The following is a 20,914-nucleotide window of genomic DNA, read 5'->3' as shown; positions in this document are numbered from 1 at the left end:
TGGCATACTCGCAGTGCAGCAATTGTGCCCGTAGACTTTAAAGCGGCAAGTTGACCCTTCCGCGTTGGGAATAGCGCACACCCCAGATTCCGCGCTGGGCGCTAGCCGTTCTGGGGGTGCTTGCCTGGACCAGCGGCGGCATTCTGGCAACTGCAACTTCCGTTTTGGTTTGTTTTGGTCTGTTCAGTTGCTTGCTTGGGCGCCGGGCTACATTGCTGCTCTATAATTCCCATCTCAGCAAGCCGATGAAGCATTGATCTGAACAGCTTGCCAAACACGCGCTGCGTGGTCCTCGAGGATGTGGCTAGATCGCCTCTCCGGCCACTCTACCCCCTCTGGGACACCTCCCCCATCCGGACATCGTTATCCTTCCCCGAGCCGAAGACTATCGCGAACTTCCTCGTCCCAAGGCTTTCGATCAAGCTTACACCCTCGCTCCTCATCGACCTCTCTTTTGCTATCCCCTAATGACTCCTCCGCCTCCTTGCCGGCTACCGCTAGAAACGCCTCCAACGGAAGTCCGCAGAAATCGGTCTTCTTGCGCACACCGCCCGCTGAGGTCACGAGTCCGCTAGAAGTCTTGAATAGTATCATTGGGAAGAAGCCATCGGACCAATTAGATGAGGCCAGTACTGGAAAGCCCGCTCAACTGGTAGAGGATATCGACTTTGGAGATCTGAGTCTGGAAGGATTCGTGAATCGCGGAAAGCAGTCTGGTGGTCTTCTCAGCAGCGAGGATGGCGTGGGGACAATAGAACAATGTTAGAACATACCATTTCCATGACAGAATTTAGCTGATCGGGAGAATTTAGTCGCTGGAGATCAGGACAAGTTCCAGGAGCTTCACAATGCCATTGCTGTGAGTAGCTGCGTGCGCCTGTTGCCGGATTATGCTGACTGCAAATAGGACTGTGATGACGTACTCAAATCGGTTGAGTCGTATCTCGCCGATTTCCAGACCGAGCTTGGCATTGTCTCTGCCGAAATCGAGACGCTTCAAACCCGATCAGTACAATTGAATGCCAAGTTAGAGAACCGGAGGAACGTGGAGCGACTACTTGGCCCGGCAGTTGAGGATATTAGTATATCTCCAAATGCGATTCGCACCATAATAGATGGCCATATCGACGAAAACTGGGTCAGGGCTCTGAACGAGATCGAGGCCCGCAGTATAAGCATTGAGAAATCAGCTGGGTCATCTCGCAAGGCTGTGGATGATGTTAAGCCGCTGCTGGTTGACCTAAAGCACAAGGTATTATACATCCCTAGAGCCCATAAACCGTGTAATTGACGAGTTATATAGGCCACAGTGCGTATTCGGGACTACCTTGTCTCTCAAATCAAAGCTATTCGTGCTCCGAATATGAATGCTCAATATATTCAACAGCACTATTTGGTTAAATACAAGGATATTTACGCTTTCTTGACTAGGGCACACCCGACTCTTTCAGAGGAGATTGCCCAAGCATATGTCAATACAACGAGGTGGTATTACCTATCCAACTTCACGCGTTACAGCCAAGCTTTAGAAAAACTTAAGATCCATGCACCCGACTCGAATCATGTCTTGGGAGGAGATCCATCAGTGCAGAGAGGGGTCAGTGCTGGTCCTGGTGGTAGAGGCATTTCATACGATCCATTCACTCTTGGAAGACGGATTGACGTATTGAAAACCGGCAACCATATGGCAATCAGCTCCTACATCGCCGAGGAGGATAAATCAATCCATGGCTTTGAGGTGCCCTTTCGACATTTCAATCTTGCTCTGGTTGACAACGTGTCGGCAGAGTATTCTTTTCTGACGGAGATGTTTTCTGTCAAATCCTACCAACAGATTTCTCGCAAGGCAAGTGAGATTTTCGAGCCAGTTTTTGCGCTTGGGCAAAATGTGACAAAAAGTCTCATTGAAAACACAACCGACTGTTTGGGCGTGCTCCTCTGTGTCCGGCTAAATCAACGAGCGGCGTTTGAACTTCAGCGACGAAAAGTACCGGTTGCAGAGTCCTATATCAACGGGGTTAATATGCAGCTTTGGCCCCGGTTCCAAAAGATCATGGACTTGCATTGCGAATCTCTCAAGCGTCTTGCTTTAGGTGCTGCCAGAAGCTCAGTATCAGCGCTGTCATTGACCACAGACGACGCGAAACAATCTTCAGCTCCACACTTTCTCACTCAGCGCTTTGGACAGCTTCTGCATGGAATTTTGTCATTAAGCAACGAAGCTGGTGACGATGAACCGGTCTCCATTAGCCTTGGTCGGCTAACAGGTGAATTTGATGCATTGCTGGCCAAGTTGAGCCGAGGATCTGGCGATGCAAAACGACGAGAACGATTCTTGTACAATAACTACTCGTTGATTTTAACCATAATAAGCGTACGTTGAATCCCGTTTCTGTCCTTCGGGGAAATATATGCGCTGACCAGATTTAGGACACCGATGGAAAACTGGCGACAGAGCAGAAAGAGGTGAGTCGATGACTCTTTGAATTAGTTGCCACCCCAATAACTGACAAATGTTTCAAGCACTTTACGAAAATGCTCAAGAACGCATCGAAGCGTTGAACAATAGACGTCGATACACCTGCACATAGTTATACTTAGAACATGGATGGCCCTTGGATATATATGAGATACCTCGGGAATTGATTAATGCATTACTTTTTCTTTTATATATCAGTGAACCTATGCGTATATGCGAGTATAAATCGTAGTCGGTTATGATATCCCGTAGTTATCGTCGGAATTCGACGTCAGAGGCACGCGGGCGGCCGGCTTAAGATCGGGACGTGCGGAGAAGCTCAGCGCAATGACGGAGGATCTTGTATCTTTCACTTCCAACCCCCCCCCCCGATAACCACCTGAACATTGTGGCTCTGCCCATCGTGCAACTGGCGCGCAGGTATAGCAGCCTATATATCGCATCGATCAAATCAATGGCACGCAGACAAGCGCTCCGCCATCTCCAAGTTCTCCAACGCGGACAGCATAATAGGTTCTCGACTTCACGAGCGCACAATGCAGACTTTACACACGCGGTTCGTCATCATCCCATAAAAACTACGCTATCTCAATCTCTTTGCGTGTACTCGCCACTCACTCGAGAATTGAAAAGATAATTGGCGGGGGTGTCGTTGGCCTCGCAGTCGCTCGTCAACTGGCTGCGCGAGAAGGCACGAGCACCATTTTACTCGAACGACATGACAGCGCGGGAACAGAGACAAGCAGTCGCAACTCCGAGGTGTGATGCTTTTGCATTCCGCTCTTGACTTATTCCACGGCGGAAAGTAGTCACTAATCGGAATGGGAAATAAATAGGTCATCCATGCTGGCATTTATTATCCGGCCGACTCGCTAAAAACACGCCTATGCATCGCTGGCAAGAACAAACTATACGATTACTGCGCCAAAAAGGGCGTTCCGCATAGAGTCACGAAGAAGTGGATTGTTGCACAGAATGAGGTCGAATGGGATGCATGTCTGAAGCTGCACGAGCACGCAAAAAATATCGGTGTACCAACACGGTTTGTTGGCAAGGAGGAGGCTCAACGCCTAGAACCGGATGTACGCGCTGAAGCGGGAATTGTCGAGTCTCCGACGACCGGTATACTAGATGCTCATTCCTTTATGGCCTGTCTTCAGGGCGATCTTGAGGATCGAGGGTGCGATATCGCTTTTCAGACTGCGGTCACACGCATTGAGCCGATTGACAGGGGGAAGGGAGGATATCGCATATTTGCTACTTCTGCTGCTCCGTCTTCTTCCCCAGAGAGGTCGAATATAGAGGAAGCATCAATAACAGCGGAGACAATCATCAATTCCGCAGGACTATATGCTTGTCAAATCAGCAATATGATCCTCCCACCAGAACGACATCGAACGCCATTCTACGCAAAGGGGACGTATTTCTCTTACAGCGCTTCACATCCCAAACCATCAACATTAATCTACCCAGCCCCCGTCCCCGGTCACGGCGGTCTAGGTACACATTTAACCCTAGACATGGGCAACCGAATCCGCTTCGGGCCAGACGTGGAATGGGTCAAGAATGCAACAGACTACAAGCCCTCTCCAGCCCGTCTCGCACAGGCATTACCTGAAATTCAAAAATATCTTCCCAATATCAACATCGATGCTATCGAACTAGATTACTGTGGTATCCGCCCGAAACTAGGCCATGGCAGCGCCAATACTGGAGGAAAGGGATTTCAGGATTTCGTTATACAGAAAGAAGATGGCTATAAAGGGTTCGTGAACCTCCTAGGAATTGAAAGCCCTGGGTTGACCAGTTCTTTGGCCATTGCCGATATGGTTGAGGAATTGCTGCATCGATAGATTTGCCCTTTGCAAGGCTGTATATACATCTCCAAGACTAAGAATTAGCACGAATTGATGACTATCCAAAACCCGGCAAAGGCTCACTTGGGTGGTTCAATTTGTAATTTAGGAATGCCCAACAACTCTTATGATGGGGGCAATTGTTTAGAGGGAAAATACTGTATAAATGGGTATTACTGTATTTCTCATCTATACCACCTGCTATATCGGTTTAGTGTATTAATCAAAGTTGTCATTAGTATCAACTTAGATTCAAGCCATCTAATAATTGATTACCCTAACATCAAGCACATCTTCCCTGCAGGACCATATCAATTAATTTGCACTTCAGTGTGTTTTAATCAGTGGTAGGTGCATTACAGCAGTCCCGCTCGTTTTCATGCTAGTTGATTGAGACTCCATAAATTCGCATTGCAGATACTACTCACGACTACTATAGCTTGATTGTATACACAGACGGCCGTCCCATCAAGCAGCTCAGTCTGACGTTAACCCTCCATTATTTTATTGCCTAAGGCAAACTCAAAAACAAGGCCAACAGCCTTGGGTAGTTTGGCGTTCCAAGCCCAGTTACAGGATCCCATCTTCGATGTATGTTAGCATGGCCCATTGACAAATTCAAAAGCAAAAGGAAAACTCACCCTGGGGCGGTCGAAAAGCCCTCCGTGCCACATCCGGGATTAGTTCCATTTGTGATATCATTCAAGGCCCAGGCGTTGCTATAAAGCGTTGGGTTGAGGAAGCCCAGAGAACCTTTACCAATCGCCAGGCGTTCTTCAATAATGCGGTTAATCACCGAGGAAAAGATAGGCGTGCCTAGATGGAAGAGGAGAAAAGGTGTACAGTCAGAACAGATTTTCTCGCAAGAAAAAAAAAAATTCATCATTATCGTTCGGGGGAACATACTTGCACTCGTTCCTCCGGACAATCCAAATGTGCCCTCGTTCCAAGTTGCAATATTATCACCGTTTGCAGCAACATCGGGGTAGCCTCGGCCAATGCGGTTGTAAAGACCTCCGTTTTTACCAAAGCTTGCATTGCCCTCGTAGTAGGGATATGGTGGGTTGTAATTTTCAAAGTAGCTGTGTGTTTTGGTAACATGTCTTAGTATATAGAGGCAATTGACCACGATTGGAAAGTATATATGGTATAAGCTAGACTTACTTCGCCACTGCAGCAGCCTGATAGTCTGGAATGGGATATATGTTGCTGAACCCTCCACCAGAGGAAAATGCGATGGTATAGGGATGGCCAGCCGGGTCAACTACGGCACTTTCAGGCTCCCAGACGGTGTGACCAGGGTAAACTGGATGGAAGCAAATCAGTCAGTTGTTGCGTTGGTTTTGTTTCAGCGGCAACTCACCTTTGGTGGCCCCGACGTTCGTGATATACGGGCAGCTATGCGAGAGAATAGAATATTAGCGAAAAGTTACAGTCTGTTTCGTGGAAGTTATCATAGAACTAACCTGTTTGGAAAAGCTGGACTGAAAATAGTTGAATTGCTGCCAAGACAGCCATTGGCACTGTCGTCTCCAGGAGGCCCTGCAACGCCATCATCGCCAGAGGCAACAAGAATTGATACGCCCTGAAGACCGAGTTTCAGGAACCTAGAGGCGATGAGATACACTCGTGGTAAGCTACTTTTGGTCCAATTGCATCACGAAAAAGGGGCAGAAAGATATCTACTGACTCATTGCATTGACGCTGCTGGTAATAGGCAGGTAGATCGCTTTCCTGACCGCCATAGGAGATCGAGATAACGTTTGTTGGCTTGTAGACGCCACACATCAATTGGCCCTTGTAGCCGCCAGCACTTGGGTCGGGATACACAGGATCCAGATTTGGGTCGTCTCCACATTCTCCAAAGGCGCAGTATGTGCAGTATGACTAGATTTGCTCTGCGTTAGCCTTGGTTCATAAAGGCATTGGGGTTATATAAAGACAAACCCCATCTAGGGCATCGAGGAATGTATTGAAAAATCCCGAGGTAGGAGTATCCGCCAAGGCATAATTCGAATCGTCGGTTTGGTAGAGCGTGATGGTCTGGGGATATATAATAGGGAAAGCAAGCTCAAAGTCAAGGTCCGATTCACCTCCAGCCTCGCTCACATTCACCGGGGCTTCAGCGCCGTCGATAAATGCGGGGATTGGATGTGTGCCTTGAGGAATATTTGAGGAAAGATTGCGAAAGAACAGATTCAGATCTTCCTGAGCATAGTAGTCGCCCTCTTCGAAGATTCCCAGGGAGTTGTTTGGATTGACGTTCTGGTTGGCAGGAGGGATCTCGTAAAGCGCAGCGACGCAATCCGGAGTGATCTGTACATCGCAATTTGCGAGATCAGATCCGAACCAGTCCTCAACAGACCGAAACTTTCGCGGGCGTGTGAATTTGCTACTGCGCTTGGTTGCCCGCTTGCCATAAGCTGGCTTTTCCTTGGTCGTCACGGGCAGTCCGATGCCAGGGTTGATGTAGTCGATGTGCTCCTGAATTGCCTGCGGCACGTGATATCTGGTGTTGAGAGTATGTCAGTCCGCGTTACCCCTGGGGATTCGAGGGGAAATCGCACTGTTCACAAGCCAGAGCTTTGGTCCCCAAGACCTCGTGCTCATAGTGGTAGTATTCGGTATGCAGCAACGCCTCTGCCTCTGCTGCTGTCGCAGGGAAGGCGAGCCAGCCCTGGTTTTCAGTGTGCAGGACTCGAGACTCATCGATACCAGCATTGGTCAACCAAGCGCGGACTTGGGCGACAGTGTCGTCAGAGGGCGCAAAAGCCTTGACGACTTGTTCTGGTGTCCAATGTTTTCCGAAATTGGGTGATTCGGGATGAGATCTGACTTTCGTAAGCGCACATGTAAAAAAAAGAAAAAAAAAAAAAAAAAAAAAAAAAAAAAAAAAAAAAAAAAAACCAAAAGGAATATCTATAAGATGCTGCATGCACTTACACATCCATCAGGTATTCGTAACCCCGATGAAGGTTCGACTGTTTCAGTCCGATTCGCACGACCACATTGTGCATCGGATCAACGCGGCCCACGTTCACCCATTTTGAAGGGGCTGAGCTGCGTTTCTCGTGAACAACGTGCGATTGAGGAGCTGGCACCGCGGCGGCAACGATGGCCAGCCCAAGGGCAAGAGTAGAAAGATGGACTTTCATCGTGAAAGTCGACAGGGCCTAAGCAATGAGTTCCCTCCAACACTGCCGGAAGGTGAATAAAAGAAACGAGTTGCTTGCCTACATGATGGCGCCTCAGCTTTATGACTATCAATCACTTCGTATACGATGACTCTATCAGGCAGGTGGAATTGCGAATTCGTGGGAAGGTAACATCGGAGCTCCATTTAGGCTTAGCATGCTTGTTGCTAGCTGTTGATCCATCAGCGGGATACGCTGTAGTGGAGAAGCTTGTTTGGCCTTATCTTACCATGTTACCCTACAAATACCGCTATTGTCGGCTGTAATAAGTGTGTAAAACCTGGGTACATGCCTGGTACACGGCAAATCAAGTGTGCCGGCTTCGAGGCGCACAGAATCTGGGAAGCCCTGGAATCATTAACAGTCATATCTAGCGTGAGCAATCAGAATTCTCTTGTCTTAGCTGTGCGACCCAAACAAAGAGCGTTTGGTGATCGGCAACCTCTAATTAACCACTAGCCCTAATTGTGGGCCTGAGGCTTCAACTACCTTTTCAGCGCGTTCCGAGGCACGCGCTCTTAGGGTTAGTTTACGTTAGGGCTAAGATCTCAACAACGCTGCCTATGGCTTACGAAAGGCTTGCGAAGTATTAGTTGATAGGCTCAAACTACAGCTAACAGACATGAATGGGCAATACTTGGTCGGAAGACTTGAATCTTCTAGCCGAAATATTTTAACCCTCCTTGCTCTGGCCAGTCTGACTTAGCAAAGGTGGAACTTTCCATGTTCCCACCACTTGCTTCCATAGTTTCATAAACTTCAGCATGTTGCCTTCGCATCCAGCTCCTCCAATCATCATGAGTCCCTGCGGCTGACCAAGTCCTCCTGGTCCCTCCAGCCGACTCATTGGAACCATGGCTGTAGGGTAGCCTGCCAGAGCAGCGAGCACGCAAATCGCACAATCGCCGGGGCCAATGATCACATCTATTTTATTCTCTGCGAGAGCAACGTCAATCCCCTGCGGACCGGCTTTCTCTCTGCCATGGGCTTTGGCAGCTGAAGCAATCTCGTCGGTAAGAGTAGACTCCAATGTCTTAATCAAATCAGTTTGATCAGTATGCGCTGTGGTGGACTGTCAGTAAATAACCTAGTTATCCTTGTACTGTGATGGACACAACGTTGAACCTACGTTCGGGCATAGCATGAGCAGCATTCTTATTGTTGAAATCAATCAGTTCAGGGACGGACCTCACTGCCGGGTTTTCCAGCAGCTTGCAGAAACTTTCAAACTTGTTCGGGAATTCGTAAACTGGGGTTGATTTCGTGAGTAGGGACATTTAGTTTGAATAGTAGTGCACTCACACGAGACCGAGTAGTTGACGCTCTTCCCATCGTAGAGGAGATCTTCTGTCGACGGTAGTTTTACGGGGTAAACGGCCTTCCCACCTCGTTGCACTACCTGGCTTCTCGCCCATTCATACTTGTCAAGCTATCATCATCCGACGAGTTAGACTCATGTTATAAGATTTATAGTAGATGTGCTTACAATCTGCTTTTCCACATCCTCGTCCCGAGATTTGTGAAACCCAAAGGCATTCCATTCCACCGGATCGACGAACCCGACAGATATATCCTCCCAATCTAGAGATTGTGTTTCGCTGTCATGATTTCCATTTAACAAATTCATCAGCATCTCGAGATCCTCGGGGGATTTCGCCATGCCGCCTAATCCGTCAAAGTCTTGGCTCAAGTTGAACAGCCCATCCATTGGAATGGACCCTCGGGAGCCTTTCATGGAATATAGACCTGCTCGGTTTGCAGGCATACAGATGGAACCGGATGTCTCAGTTCCTATGGATAGAGGTGCAAACCCAGCCGAAACCCCCACAGCAGATCCAGAGGACGAGCCTCCAGGACCCGAACGACCACAAAATAGATCGTCTTTGCGGAAGCCCCCAGCAATATATGCTGATTGAGTCAAGCCATTTATAGCAGACCAACCGGCCGTCATACAGGTCGCTTTCAGGCCACAGAATTCCGTCATACTCGCTTTCCCTAGGATGATCAAGCCGCCGTCCATCAGCAGTTCGATAATGCCTGCGTTTTTCTTCCCGTAGGCGTCCTTGAAAGCAACAGCTCCCGCAGTCGTAGGCATGCCGAGCGCTTTGGATGTTACTATAGCGTCCTTGACAATAATAGGGATTCCATGGAGTGCGCTACGGACTTGACCACTACGCCTTTCGCTATCAAGTGCCTCGGCCTGCGCCAGGGCCACCTCCCGAGGTGCGGTTGAGATGATTGCTCGTAGCTCGCATCCTGCCTTGTTATGCTTCTCAATTTGTGATAGATAGGCTTCCACGATTTCGACACTGGTTGTCTGACCAAGCTGCAATAAATTGCGAAGGTCGGCCGCTGTGGCCGTCAGGACATCAAAAGGTGGCTTTCTGTTAACGATATCCATTGTTGCGTGCTGAATTTAAAGATTCAAAAGCTATATTTTTGTTATAAGAGTAGAATCCTAGCAGAGAAATTCAAAAGAAGAAAATTCAACGCTCGCGACTAATTACTTAGTTGCCTACGTACAGCCCACGGCGCGCTATCATCAGCGGCGGGCTGGGTCATGGGCTAAAAAAGAAATTTTAAGGCAATATATAAATAGGAAGCCTGTTTTAACTTATCATCAATTGTAAGCTGTATTAAATTTTTAATTTATACAGAGAACTGTATTTAAATTAAATATGCCCGTACTTATGCCTGTATTTGCGCGCTTGCTCATAGGCCTGCTCATGTATATATGCCTCAGAGTGGCTAGTATATAGCTAATCTGAAGGATTTTTAGGCCTGAATAAGTATCTAAGCTTATCTTGGGCATCGGAGCTACTAATATCAGCTAAATATTTTATGCCTCTTTAGAGCAATCTGAGCGAATTTTGGAGCAACGGGATCTGTAACCCTAACTCTAGCCTTAGGCAAATGGGGAACCAAGATCATAGTCAAAGAAACACATCATCCGAACGTAGTCATTTTATTCGTGGTACCTACAGAGGTACATATGTCATATATATAAATATATAAACTATCACATCATGCAAAATCGTCGTCTTCCCAAACCCGTGAATATGTACATAGAATGACGGTGAAAACGGTCAAAACTGCCCAAATCATTGTAGGATTTTAAAATGTCTTCAACAAATCAGCAACCTTGAAAGGCGCGGCGGTCTTGCTCTTGACTTCCTCAACAGTTGAACCTTCAGCAACTTCTTTTAAGGTAAGACCCTCGGTAGGGTGGACGTCGAATACAGCGAGGTCAGTGATGATTTTCCAGACACAACGGGGTCCGGTAAGAGGGAAAGTGCATGCTATAAAAATTAGAAAAAAAGGGCCCTCAAGATTCAGTTTCTGCTGAGTGAAGCTTACCAGGAAGAATCTTAGGATTTCCCTTCTTGTCCACGTGTTCCATGGTCACAACAACCCTGGTTTGACTGGGGTTTGCCACGAGGTCCATAGCACCGCCAATACCCTTAACCTTGCCGGGAAGCATAAAGTTTGCGAGATCTGAACAGTCAATGAGTAAAGTATCATAGATATTGCATCAAAAAATTATACGTACCTCCATATTGGCTGACTTGCAAAGCTCCCAGCATGGTAAGATCAATGCGCCCGGAGCGAATCATACCAAAACTCTCTTGAGAGCCAAAGACAGATGCACCGGGAGCTAGAGTCACGGTTTCCTTGCCAGGGTTGATCAAATCAGGATCCTCCTCCCCAGGGCGAGGGTAGCCACCAAGACCCAAAATACCATTCTCAGACTGCAAAACGACCTCAATGCCCTCCGGCAAAAAAGACGGGGCAACAAGAGGCATACCGATACCCAAGTTGACATACATTCCGTCCTCAAACTCCTTGGCCGCACGTTTGACAATTCGTTCACGTTTGGCAGCAGCTTCACCGGCGCCTATTAATAACATTAGTTTACACACCGCTCATTGACAAGAAGTTTTCCCGGTTTAAACACATACCTAACATATCGTTCGGGTCTTTAGCAAAAGTGAGTTTCTCAATCTTTTTGCCTTCGGTGGTCTTGATAACTTTGCTAACGTAGATTCCCTGCAGATGAATTTCCTCAGGGGCAATCTCTCCGACTTCAACAATCTCATCCGCTTCAACAATGGTGACCTTGGCGTTCTTTGCCATGGCCTCGTTAAAGTTATTCTGAGCCTTGCGGAATTGACAATTACCAAGCTTATCTGCCTTGGCTACTCTGACAAAGGCATAGTCGGCAAAGTAGGATTCTTCCAGAATGTAGTTCTTCCCATTGAATTCGCGGGTTTCCTTGGGTCTAGACTTCTCGGCGACAGAGCCGTCCTTGTTATAGCGTACAGGGAGTTCACCAGATTGGACTATGCTTATTCTTAGCCGCGGTATGAAAGGGCAGAGGAAATGAGTAACATACCAATGGTACCATAAGCAGCAGGGGTGTAGAAAGCAGGAACGCCGGCTGCACCAGCAGCGCACTTTTCAGCAATTGTACCTTGAGGAGTAAGTTCAAGGGCCAAATCGCCTTCCAGATACATCCTCTCGAAGACCTTATTCTCGCCAATAAAGGAAGCAATCATCTTGCTGATCTGACGAGACTCTAGTAATTGACCTGTTGTATGAGTAGAAAGCCATCAGTTTAGTGTTTATTTATATTTATCTATATTTCTCCCCTTAGAAAACTGGCGACTGCGCTGACAAGCGGCGCGGAGGTAAACCACTCACCCAAACCAACACCAGGCATGCCCGCATTGTTGGAGACGACCGTAAAGTCCTTGAGCTCTGGACGGTCTCGCACAGCATTGATCAAGCTGGTAGGAACACCAGAAAAGCCGAATCCACCAACTAAGATCATGGAGGAGCCTTTCAAGTCCTTGATAGCGTCCTCAGCGCTGTGAACGATTTTGTTAATGGCCCGGCGGGAGGCCGACGAGGAGAAATCTCGCCGCCATAGCGGGCGAAAGATAGAAGGACCTGCAATTCTGGCCTTCATTGTGAAGATGAATCAAAAAACACAAAGAGAATCTAAAGAAAGAAAGAAAAGAGAAAGAAGAAAAGAAAAGGAAGAAAGCGCGGAATAAAAGCGAAGGAAAGCTGGGGTCTGGGGTGCTTCGGGTAAGGAACCGACGGGGCGGCTTCCGACGACGTTTCGGCAGCTGAGTCGGGAGCCGGAAACTTCATTGCTATGAAAGACAATGAAACAGCTCCAGATTGCCTCTCACGGGGCGCCTGGAAAAAATCGTACTGGAGCAAAAGCTGGGGCTCGGATGCTTGTTTACTGTTTCGCGTTTGGTATTTCGTGTTTACTCTGCAACTATCCGACTGCGATATCAGCTGTATTGATGAATCCCAACCAAAGCTCAACCCATCACAGTTTTATACTATAATTGATGATATCTAGGTATATTGTATTCGCACGAGTCATGCACGAGCCGCTTTCTTCCCAGTGGTAGAGTGCGAAATTGGGCTCTATCGCTTTGAGCCTGATATCGGCTTGTCTTTGGAGACCAAACCGAGGACAGTGAGAACTTTGAAACCAGGTAGTGATGAGTCATTAACAAGCTGTTAAGTTACCGTATGTCATGGCTCATATAAGATCAATTTGTTTTTCAATGCATTAAGACCATTATTGGCTCTGCTAGCAAGTTGCAGGCGGCAGCGGGGTCTGGGGTAATCCGGCGGAGCCATGAATTGATAAGAGCCTTGGTTATTGCCACTGATAAACGCAGTCCAAGATAAATCGATAATGGCACTGATGGAGCCCAGTTGGGGTATTTATATTGATATATAGTATGAGTCGGTGCAGTTTCCGGTAGTTTGGGATTAACTAGTCACCAAAGAAATTGTCGCTGAAATTGTATAGATGGCGCAGCCTCCCATGAGCTGAATTCCTTTAAAATTCTGGGTTCATCCTGCTCCATAGAAGACAGTGAAGGACAAGTGTTAGTGTCACGAGAGCCGCAGCCATGACAATCTACTTCGGATTGCAGTGCCCGAGTCTCGGGCTCAGAATTGACTGTGGGATGGGAGAGGTATGCGGATCGCCCCTGAAAGCTTTCAGAAGTAGTAAATGATGGACCATCTCCCGGTGGCTCTATATTCGTTTGGCTCTCTTCTAATTTGGAATGAGCATTTGCGGGATTTCTCGTTGGAGCCCGATTTGCAGGCTTTACGAGCTCAATAGTATCCCCATCATCCTGGCTAGGACTGAGCCTTGACTGAGCGCGATGGCAGTCTTGCTGCCATTTCTTAATGCTCTCAACGCCACTTAGTGGGAACGACTTCCAATACTCTACCCCTCGTTTACGTGACGGCAACATTGGACTCTGAGATTCTCGCTTGTGTTGAGCTCCACCTTCCCTTGAGAATGAGTTTTGCGCTGATAGCATTGACGAGAGCTGTGCGTGAGTCAATTGAGAAAGTATGCTTAGCAAAACATCTTCTGTCTCCTGTAGACGCTGTTCCAAAGCGTCAACATATCCCTTCGCTGGACCACTGTTGGTACTTCAGCTACCTGCTCCTTTGCAGCAATTGGTAATGAGTTCACGTACCGTTTAAGTTGCTCTGGCCACGCACAGGTACGGTTGTAATCAATGCATTGTTTGCAAATTGGCCTGCAGGATTTCAGAAGAATGACCTTGCCTGTTTACTGAATGATGAACCAACCTGTCCCCATTGCACTAGAAAATAAGAACTAATAATTAGCATCTGAGCTCCAGTGCAACAACAGTTCAATGTGCTACATGCCTTCTGCTTCCGCGACCGGCACGGATTGCAGGCTGTCGTAATCCGAGATGCCTTGTTCTTGGGCGGATTCGATGCAACTAACATGGCTGAGTGGCTCAATACCTTTAAGAGTCAAGGAGGGCTGGTTCGAGATAAAAACGGCGACATGGCAGAGGTTGAAATAATTTGATGTTGCGTTTTGGAGCCGACGGGGAAACTGCTTTGTTGGCCTGAGGCATCCATGAATTAATGTCAGCCAATGATTTCTTTCCCCACTCTCTTCAACTTCTCCAGCAGCATCATCACATCAGTCGCAATGGATACTGCCATGTGAAATGAGGAAATGAAGCTGAGAAGCACGCAACATCATTGTTACACCGAGTTCTACCATCGCAGCCAACGAAATGGATAATCAATGGATTTCGATTGACTCTTGACGCTGCTACTCTCTAAGCTACGCCAATTACAAAATGGAATCTTCAGACGCGATCTCCAAATCATCAGAGATTGGGTCTTTAATCACCCATTCCAATAACGAAAGTCATTTTGTAGGAAGCTCCAGTGGTGTTTTCTTCGTTAATACCGTGCGCCAGGCGTTTGCAAAGAGTCTTGGGCCCTATCAGGCGTCGCCAGCGCCAGCTCCGGAATTTCCGGCTCCTGAAGACACAATAGTTGGCCCGCCAAAGTCTCCCCAGGTGAAGCAAGATGACACCAGAAGCAGAGTAATGACAGAGTCACGAAGAACATGGACTTATGACCCCCATATCGCACACCTCCTTGGAAAGGCACCCGCACTTGAGAACGCTCGGCAACTGATGATGATGTATTTCAAGCTGTGGCATCCTTTGTTCCCGTTTCTGCATGGACCGACATTCCTCCAAGCAATGGAGGCATTTTATTCGGAGAGCACAGCCACAGACAGTGGTTTTTCCAACATGATGTCGGAACATAGCAGAGCTTGTTGGACCACGATTCTTCAAAGTGTTTTCAATATTTCCAGTATCCTTCAACCGGACCTTCGACTTGCACAGGAATCAAAGATCACATCTGCTGCGAGTGCACTCAAACTAGTCGATGTACTTGTTAATCGCCACGACATACTGTCTCTCCAAGCTCTTCTGGCTCTCCAGTTGTATCTTGTGGCTACTATGTCCCTTCGCAGTGCATCTTTGCTCGGTGGAGCAATCTTGCGATCTATCCTTCACGCGGGTTTTCATCGCTGTCCTTACCGGTATCAACAGCTCAATTCCCATGATCGTCAATTGCGGAAACGTCTTTTTTGGTGTTTTTATGCGGTTGACCGATATTTAAGCCAGGCGTTAGGCTTGCCTCTGGGACTACAGGACTCTGATATCGACGTATGCCTTCCTGGGGCTCACGAGTGTCATGTAGTAGGAACTTCCAGTTCTGCCCAGTTATCATATCCGTCTCAGCTTGAAAGAACTTCAGAACAAGCCACGAATGTCAATAGTCAAGATAACTTATCGCAAAACATGAGTTGGTCTTCCTCAAAATCCCCACAGAAGGAACAATTAAATCGGGAAGCCATCTTGGCGGGCTATGTCATGTATGGGAATCTCACTGGTAGGGCTTTGGAGCTATTCCATAAGTCAATACATAAACGGGAGGTGCGCCGCAGCGCTGTGTTGTTCCTCGTATCTGATGTCCACAAATGGTGGAATAATCTGCCAAGCGCTCTACAGGGTCTTAATGAGCAGAGTGTCATTGACCTAAGTACACACTCTCATAATGAAGAATCTTCTTTCGACCTAAGCCCTTTCTTCTCTATTCTCTACGAGCATCTCATTCTCTGCATCAATCGGCCGTTTCTATCACTTGAGCCCTCGTCACCCGACTTTTGCTCTGGTCTGCAGATATGCATTAGTTCTGCGAGGAATATCTTATCTTCGCTGAAAACACAGCTCGCAAGGGGCCAGGCTCTCTTTTGGCCAGGTCTGCTATCTGCAACATACATGGCTGGGTTAGTAATTGCTTTTGCATGTCAACTAGGACAATATTCCCTTTTCAAAGGTTGCCAGTAAGTCATTTGTCTAGTATCCACATGTGCAGCCTAAAATATCCAAGTCCTAACTTTATATTCTCAGAGAAATCAGTTATTGCCGCAGTATATTGCAGATTATGTATAAGCAATGGGAAATTGCCAAGCATTGCCATACAGCGTTGTCATACTTGCTTCTGAATATACAACGCCAGAGTGGAGATCAGGACTGCTCGAATACAATTGGCACCAGATCAGAACACACCTATCAAACCGAGCATAATATATCATTTGAAGGAAACAAAAGACGGAAAATAGTGGATAATGTCCCTGATCGGGATGATCATAGCACATACCAGCGCGACCAAGCCAACGAAGAAATCCCAAGTTCACTCACAGATCCACGAAACTTCCCCATAACCTCTGCACCAACACAACCTCAACACGAACCCGACGAACAACTTTCTTCCTCAAGAATAATGAACGGATCGCGTCGATCTATCCAACAGGAACATCTCACCTCTACTACAAACACCGACGAGAATGCAGATAGTAACACCAACACTTCTCAACAACTCCACCAGCCTCCTCTTACAATGACTGTCAGCGAATTCGAAGACCTACAATGGCTTAATGAATCATCCTCTCTGACGACGAATTTCGACCTCAACATGACAGACCTATTTCAAAACTCGTCTTGGGATCCCATGCTATTTGATGCCTTCACACAAGGCCAGACGTCGCCTCAGCAGATGATGGCGTTCGAAAGCCACCATCAATAAAACCAGTGTAATATACATATTTAGATATAAAAATTAATTATTCCTACTGGGTAGGCAGAAAACCATTCAATAAACACAACATAATGACATATCTACGAACTTAACAAATTTAATTATAATACAAACCCATTCATTGAGCCCACCCACAGACAGCGACGTCAGGTTTTCAATCCAGAAAAAAGGAAGAAAGTTACTTTGATGATGGCCGAAGTTGATAGCGACAATACAGAGACTCAACCTCGCCAAAGCAGGCAGGCAGCAGGTATGTCGATGCTACTTTTCTGGAAAGTAAAGGAAAAAAGTAACCATATCGCCCTCTTTCTTTCCTTAAATGAATCACACGTCCTTTTTCTCAAATTTTCAACCCTAATTATCCTAGAAATAGAAGAACAGGAGATAAAAATTTGGTTCGAGGAAAAAAGGATAGGCATTCATTACCCTTATCACCATACACAACCAACACAAGCACATAAGCAGTAATGGAGGAATCCAACTGCAGAGAGAGAAACTTTTACCGAAGACCGGGGATATCAGAATAAGGGAAAGAAAAGAGAAAAAAAAAAAGGAAAGAAAAAGAAAAAGTCATACTAAAAAATGAGAAAATAGGAACTTGAGAAAGAGAATAATAGAGAAATAGAGCATAATCATTAAAGATAACATGGGAGTCAAATCGAGCTTGTGGTGAGAAGCTGTCGCAGTGCATTATGTGCGAAGTACTCGCAAATCACCACTTATGGAGGCGATAAGCTGCTTACGACTTGTTCTCCTCAGAGCCCTCCTTGGCAGCCTCCTTGGGCTTTGCGTCGGACTCGTCAGTTCCCTTGTTCTTCATGTATTCATCATAAACGTGAAGAGCCTCATCAACCTTGGCACGGAGAGCGGTCTCGTCATCAATTCTATCGCAAGTCAGTACACATGTCACCGATACAGCGGAGATTTGGAGTAATAAAAACTTACAGGCCAAGAAGCTCGGTGTTTTCCATCTCAAGCAGCATACCAGTGATCTTGCCAGCAAGCTCAGGCTGCTGAGCCTGGATCTTAGGGTACAAAGCCTCGCCAAGCATCTGCTTCTGTTGTGCTGGAGGAGCGGCAGTCAAAGCCTGTAGTGTAAGAGAGCCAGGGGCTCCTTCTTGGGCAACGGGAGCTCCAGCTTGGGCGTTTTGACCACGACCTTGACCAGGTCGGCCTTGTTGAGCAGGAACGCCACCACGACCATAACCTGGGCCACCACGTGCTCCCGGTACATTTGGAGGGATGCCTTGAGGAACCTGTCCACGACCACCAGCACCACGACCGAACTGAACCTGTGCCATTTGTGGGTATGCCATGCCGTTGGGGATGCCTCCAGGACCAGCCTGCATGGCTCCAATAGGAATACCTTGGCCGAAATTCTGAGGAATCTGCTGGTTAGGTCCGCCGATTCCGCGACCGCCTTGCTGAGGGAAGCCACCGGGGTATTGGCCCGGTCGTCCACCAGGGATACCGGCCATCACCATACCAGGCTGAGGAGCAAAAGCCAATCCACGCTGGCCAGCGTTGCCTGGGAGGAAACCTTGTTGTCCAGGTCCGTAGAAAACTGCAGGTTGCATGTAAGGCTGGGGCATACCAGCAGCGGCGGCAGCCTGCTGTTGCCTAATAGTATTGCGAGCCTGGATGCTGGCTTCGAGCTGGCTCTTGCGAACATCCTTGCGCTGGGCAAGAGCAACGTAGAGAGGCTTGCCGTTGATCATGCGCTGGTTCATCTCAGTGACGGCCTTAGATGCTTCGTCGGGGCTAGAGAAGCAGACGAAACCAAAGCCTTTACTCTTTCCGAATACCTTCTTCTCGGTTTTCTTGGTCTCTTCCTTGTCCTGGGATTCTTCCTTCTCAGGTTCTTCGGTCTCTTTCTCAGATGATTCCTTGCTGGCTTCATCCTTGTCAGAATCGGAAGAAGCGCCAACAGTGTCACGCATAACCTTGGCAGAAGTAATGGTACCAAATGGACCAAAAAGCTCACGCAACTTCTCGTCGTCAACGTCATCGGTGAGGTTCTTCACGTATAGATTGACTCCCTGGTATTTGGAAGCTTTCTCGAGACGAGCAGCCTCATATTGGCGACGGAGTTCCTCTTCACGCTCGTGTTTCTTTTGAGCACGTCCGACGTAAAGCTTCTGACCGTGGAAGTCTTTGTCGTTCAATTCATCAACAGCAGACTGAGCGTTCTCGTGGTTGACATAGTTGACGAAACCGAATCCTCGGCTCTTTCCGCTCTCTGGATCCCGGCTGATGGTAGCGGAGGTAATATCACCGAACTTACCGAAAAGTTCACGGAACTCCTCATCAGTGACTTCGAGGTCGATGTTCTTGACGTAAATGTTGGTGAAGTTGGCCTTCATTTCCTCAAACTTGCTCTGGCGGTCTTTCTTAGAGATGTGGTGGCCGACGAACACCTTCTTGTCGTTGAGCAACATGCCGTTCACGTGTTTGATGGCATTGTTGGCGGCCTCGGCAGTCTCGTAGTGGACAAAACCGTAGCCCTTGGAGTTGCCAAACTCATCCTGGGCAACTTTGCAGCTAAGAATGTTTCCAAAGGCAGCGAAGGTGTCGTGCAAGGCCTTGTTGTCAATGGCGGTATCCAAGTTCTTGATGAAAACGTTGCCCTGGCCGGTCTTGCGCAGAGCGGGGTCACGCTGAGACCACATGATACGGCAAGGACGACCCTTGATCAAAGTGTAGTTCAAGTCCTCGAGAGCACGCTCACCGTCAGCAGTGTTGTTGTAGTTGACGTACGCATAGCCAAGAGAGCGACGGGTTACAGCATCACGGCAAACTCGGATAGAGGCGACTTGTCCGATAGAGGAGAAAAGCTCGAAGAGCATGGCCTCGGTCACAGAAGGATCTAGCTCACCAACATAGAGCGAAGCAGAATGAGGCTGGTTAGCGCTTGGGGTGGTAGCCGACTCGCTGGTCGTAGTGTCAGGGGCCACATTGGTGTTGACAGCAGTGCCGTTGGAGTCGGCAGCGCCGTTGGCGTTGTCAGCAGCTGGGGCTGTGGACACTTCAGCAGACATGTTGAAGGTTGTTGTAATTATTCCTAAAATCAAGAGATGGAGCACGAGTTAGCATGCGATGTTGTTCTCCTCAAGCGTACCAGCACTTAAGACTTCAGCGTATGATCGTCGAGATGCGTTCTTCTGAGGGCAGTAGCAACATACAGTTAGGAAAGCTGAAAGATCGAGGAGATTTTAACCCGGTTCGAGAGACGATAGTACGACTTCGAAGATGCACACAGAAAATCGAGTCGTATGCACCCACTGAGCAACAGACTCAAAGACGAGGGAAGAATTGTTTGTGGAAGGAACCGGTGGTGGCTTCTAAACACAAACAACGCAGTCACAGGATGAAATCTGTATTTTTCAAGATTTTTCGCTTTTTTTGGGATTTTCTGGGTTTTTTTTGGAAGTGAAAAGAGAAGAACTAAGAGGAGGGGAAGAAAGATGCCAAATCCTTTAGCAGTGAGGGATGTGGCAAGTGGTGGAATCGCCTTTGGTGCTTTTCTTTTAGGGAAAGGTGAAAGGGAAATTTTGTGAGCCGCTAACCTATTTAGGCAATCGCGGAACTTCAGAAATTTTTTTTTCTCTTTCAGCGTTTGTTCTTTTTGCACCCGCTGTCACGTGATGCCCGTGGGTTAGCGAGCCAGCCGCCACCGAGTCCTGCTTGACTACGCCAGAATATTGAAATTTGTATCAAAGGACTTAAATTCGTTGACTCCTGCTAGCATGCTAGTTGGAACGCCGAATAACAAAGAAGACAATGACGGACAATCTACGAGTCTCGACAGGATAATAGATACTGCTAAAAAAACACGCACCAAGAGCGTTTCGTCAAAAGACGCACATAAAACAAGCGCCTAGGCTATGCAA

The 20,914-nt window shown here is 47.6% G+C and overlaps 6 protein-coding genes across 6 annotated transcripts; 2 read left to right on the top strand and 4 right to left on the bottom strand.

Annotated features, from left to right (window-relative positions):
* Window positions 1-298: 298 nt before the first annotated feature.
* UA08_05398 (hypothetical protein) lies at window positions 299-4,332 on the top strand (the record flags this gene model as incomplete). The annotated part of the gene is made up of 7 exons (XM_020267716.1): window positions 299-761; window positions 795-859; window positions 908-1,252; window positions 1,304-2,374; window positions 2,431-2,466; window positions 2,993-3,238; window positions 3,316-4,332. 7 exons carry the CDS (start codon window positions 299-301, stop codon window positions 4,330-4,332), a joined length of 3,243 nt encoding a protein of 1,080 aa, XP_020119478.1.
* A 514-nt stretch (window positions 4,333-4,846) lies between these two features.
* On the bottom strand, window positions 4,847-7,490 carry UA08_05397 (Aorsin; the record flags this gene model as incomplete). Its single annotated transcript, XM_020267715.1, has 10 exons — window positions 4,847-4,919; window positions 4,977-5,151; window positions 5,242-5,417; window positions 5,500-5,641; window positions 5,699-5,733; window positions 5,802-5,972; window positions 6,026-6,222; window positions 6,283-6,844; window positions 6,903-7,166; window positions 7,279-7,490. The coding sequence occupies 10 exons, from the start codon at window positions 7,488-7,490 to the stop codon at window positions 4,847-4,849; spliced, it is 2,007 nt and encodes a 668-aa protein (XP_020119480.1).
* Window positions 7,491-8,202: 712 nt separating this feature from the next.
* On the bottom strand, window positions 8,203-9,930 carry UA08_05396 (hypothetical protein; the record flags this gene model as incomplete). The annotated part of the gene is made up of 4 exons (XM_020267714.1): window positions 8,203-8,591; window positions 8,659-8,778; window positions 8,832-8,958; window positions 9,016-9,930. The coding sequence occupies 4 exons, from the start codon at window positions 9,928-9,930 to the stop codon at window positions 8,203-8,205; spliced, it is 1,551 nt and encodes a 516-aa protein (XP_020119451.1).
* A 713-nt stretch (window positions 9,931-10,643) lies between these two features.
* Window positions 10,644-12,498, bottom strand: UA08_05395 (Succinyl-CoA:3-ketoacid coenzyme A transferase 1, mitochondrial; the record flags this gene model as incomplete). Its single annotated transcript, XM_020267712.1, has 6 exons — window positions 10,644-10,828; window positions 10,887-11,024; window positions 11,080-11,424; window positions 11,489-11,869; window positions 11,923-12,117; window positions 12,231-12,498. The coding sequence occupies 6 exons, from the start codon at window positions 12,496-12,498 to the stop codon at window positions 10,644-10,646; spliced, it is 1,512 nt and encodes a 503-aa protein (XP_020119450.1).
* A 2,203-nt stretch (window positions 12,499-14,701) lies between these two features.
* Window positions 14,702-17,012, top strand: UA08_05394 (hypothetical protein; the record flags this gene model as incomplete). Its single annotated transcript, XM_020267711.1, has 3 exons — window positions 14,702-16,212; window positions 16,242-16,269; window positions 16,446-17,012. The coding sequence occupies 3 exons, from the start codon at window positions 14,702-14,704 to the stop codon at window positions 17,010-17,012; spliced, it is 2,106 nt and encodes a 701-aa protein (XP_020119459.1).
* A 751-nt stretch (window positions 17,013-17,763) lies between these two features.
* On the bottom strand, window positions 17,764-20,062 carry UA08_05393 (Polyadenylate-binding protein, cytoplasmic and nuclear; the record flags this gene model as incomplete). The annotated part of the gene is made up of 2 exons (XM_020267710.1): window positions 17,764-17,908; window positions 17,970-20,062. 2 exons carry the CDS (start codon window positions 20,060-20,062, stop codon window positions 17,764-17,766), a joined length of 2,238 nt encoding a protein of 745 aa, XP_020119458.1.
* Window positions 20,063-20,914: the final 852 nt, after the last annotated feature.

This window comes from Talaromyces atroroseus, assembly GCF_001907595.1.
Source record: "Talaromyces atroroseus strain IBT 11181 chromosome Unknown scaffold_6, whole genome shotgun sequence".
Taxonomy (NCBI): Eukaryota; Fungi; Ascomycota; class Eurotiomycetes; order Eurotiales; family Trichocomaceae; genus Talaromyces; species Talaromyces atroroseus.
This window is presented reverse-complemented; position numbering and strand designations above follow the sequence as displayed.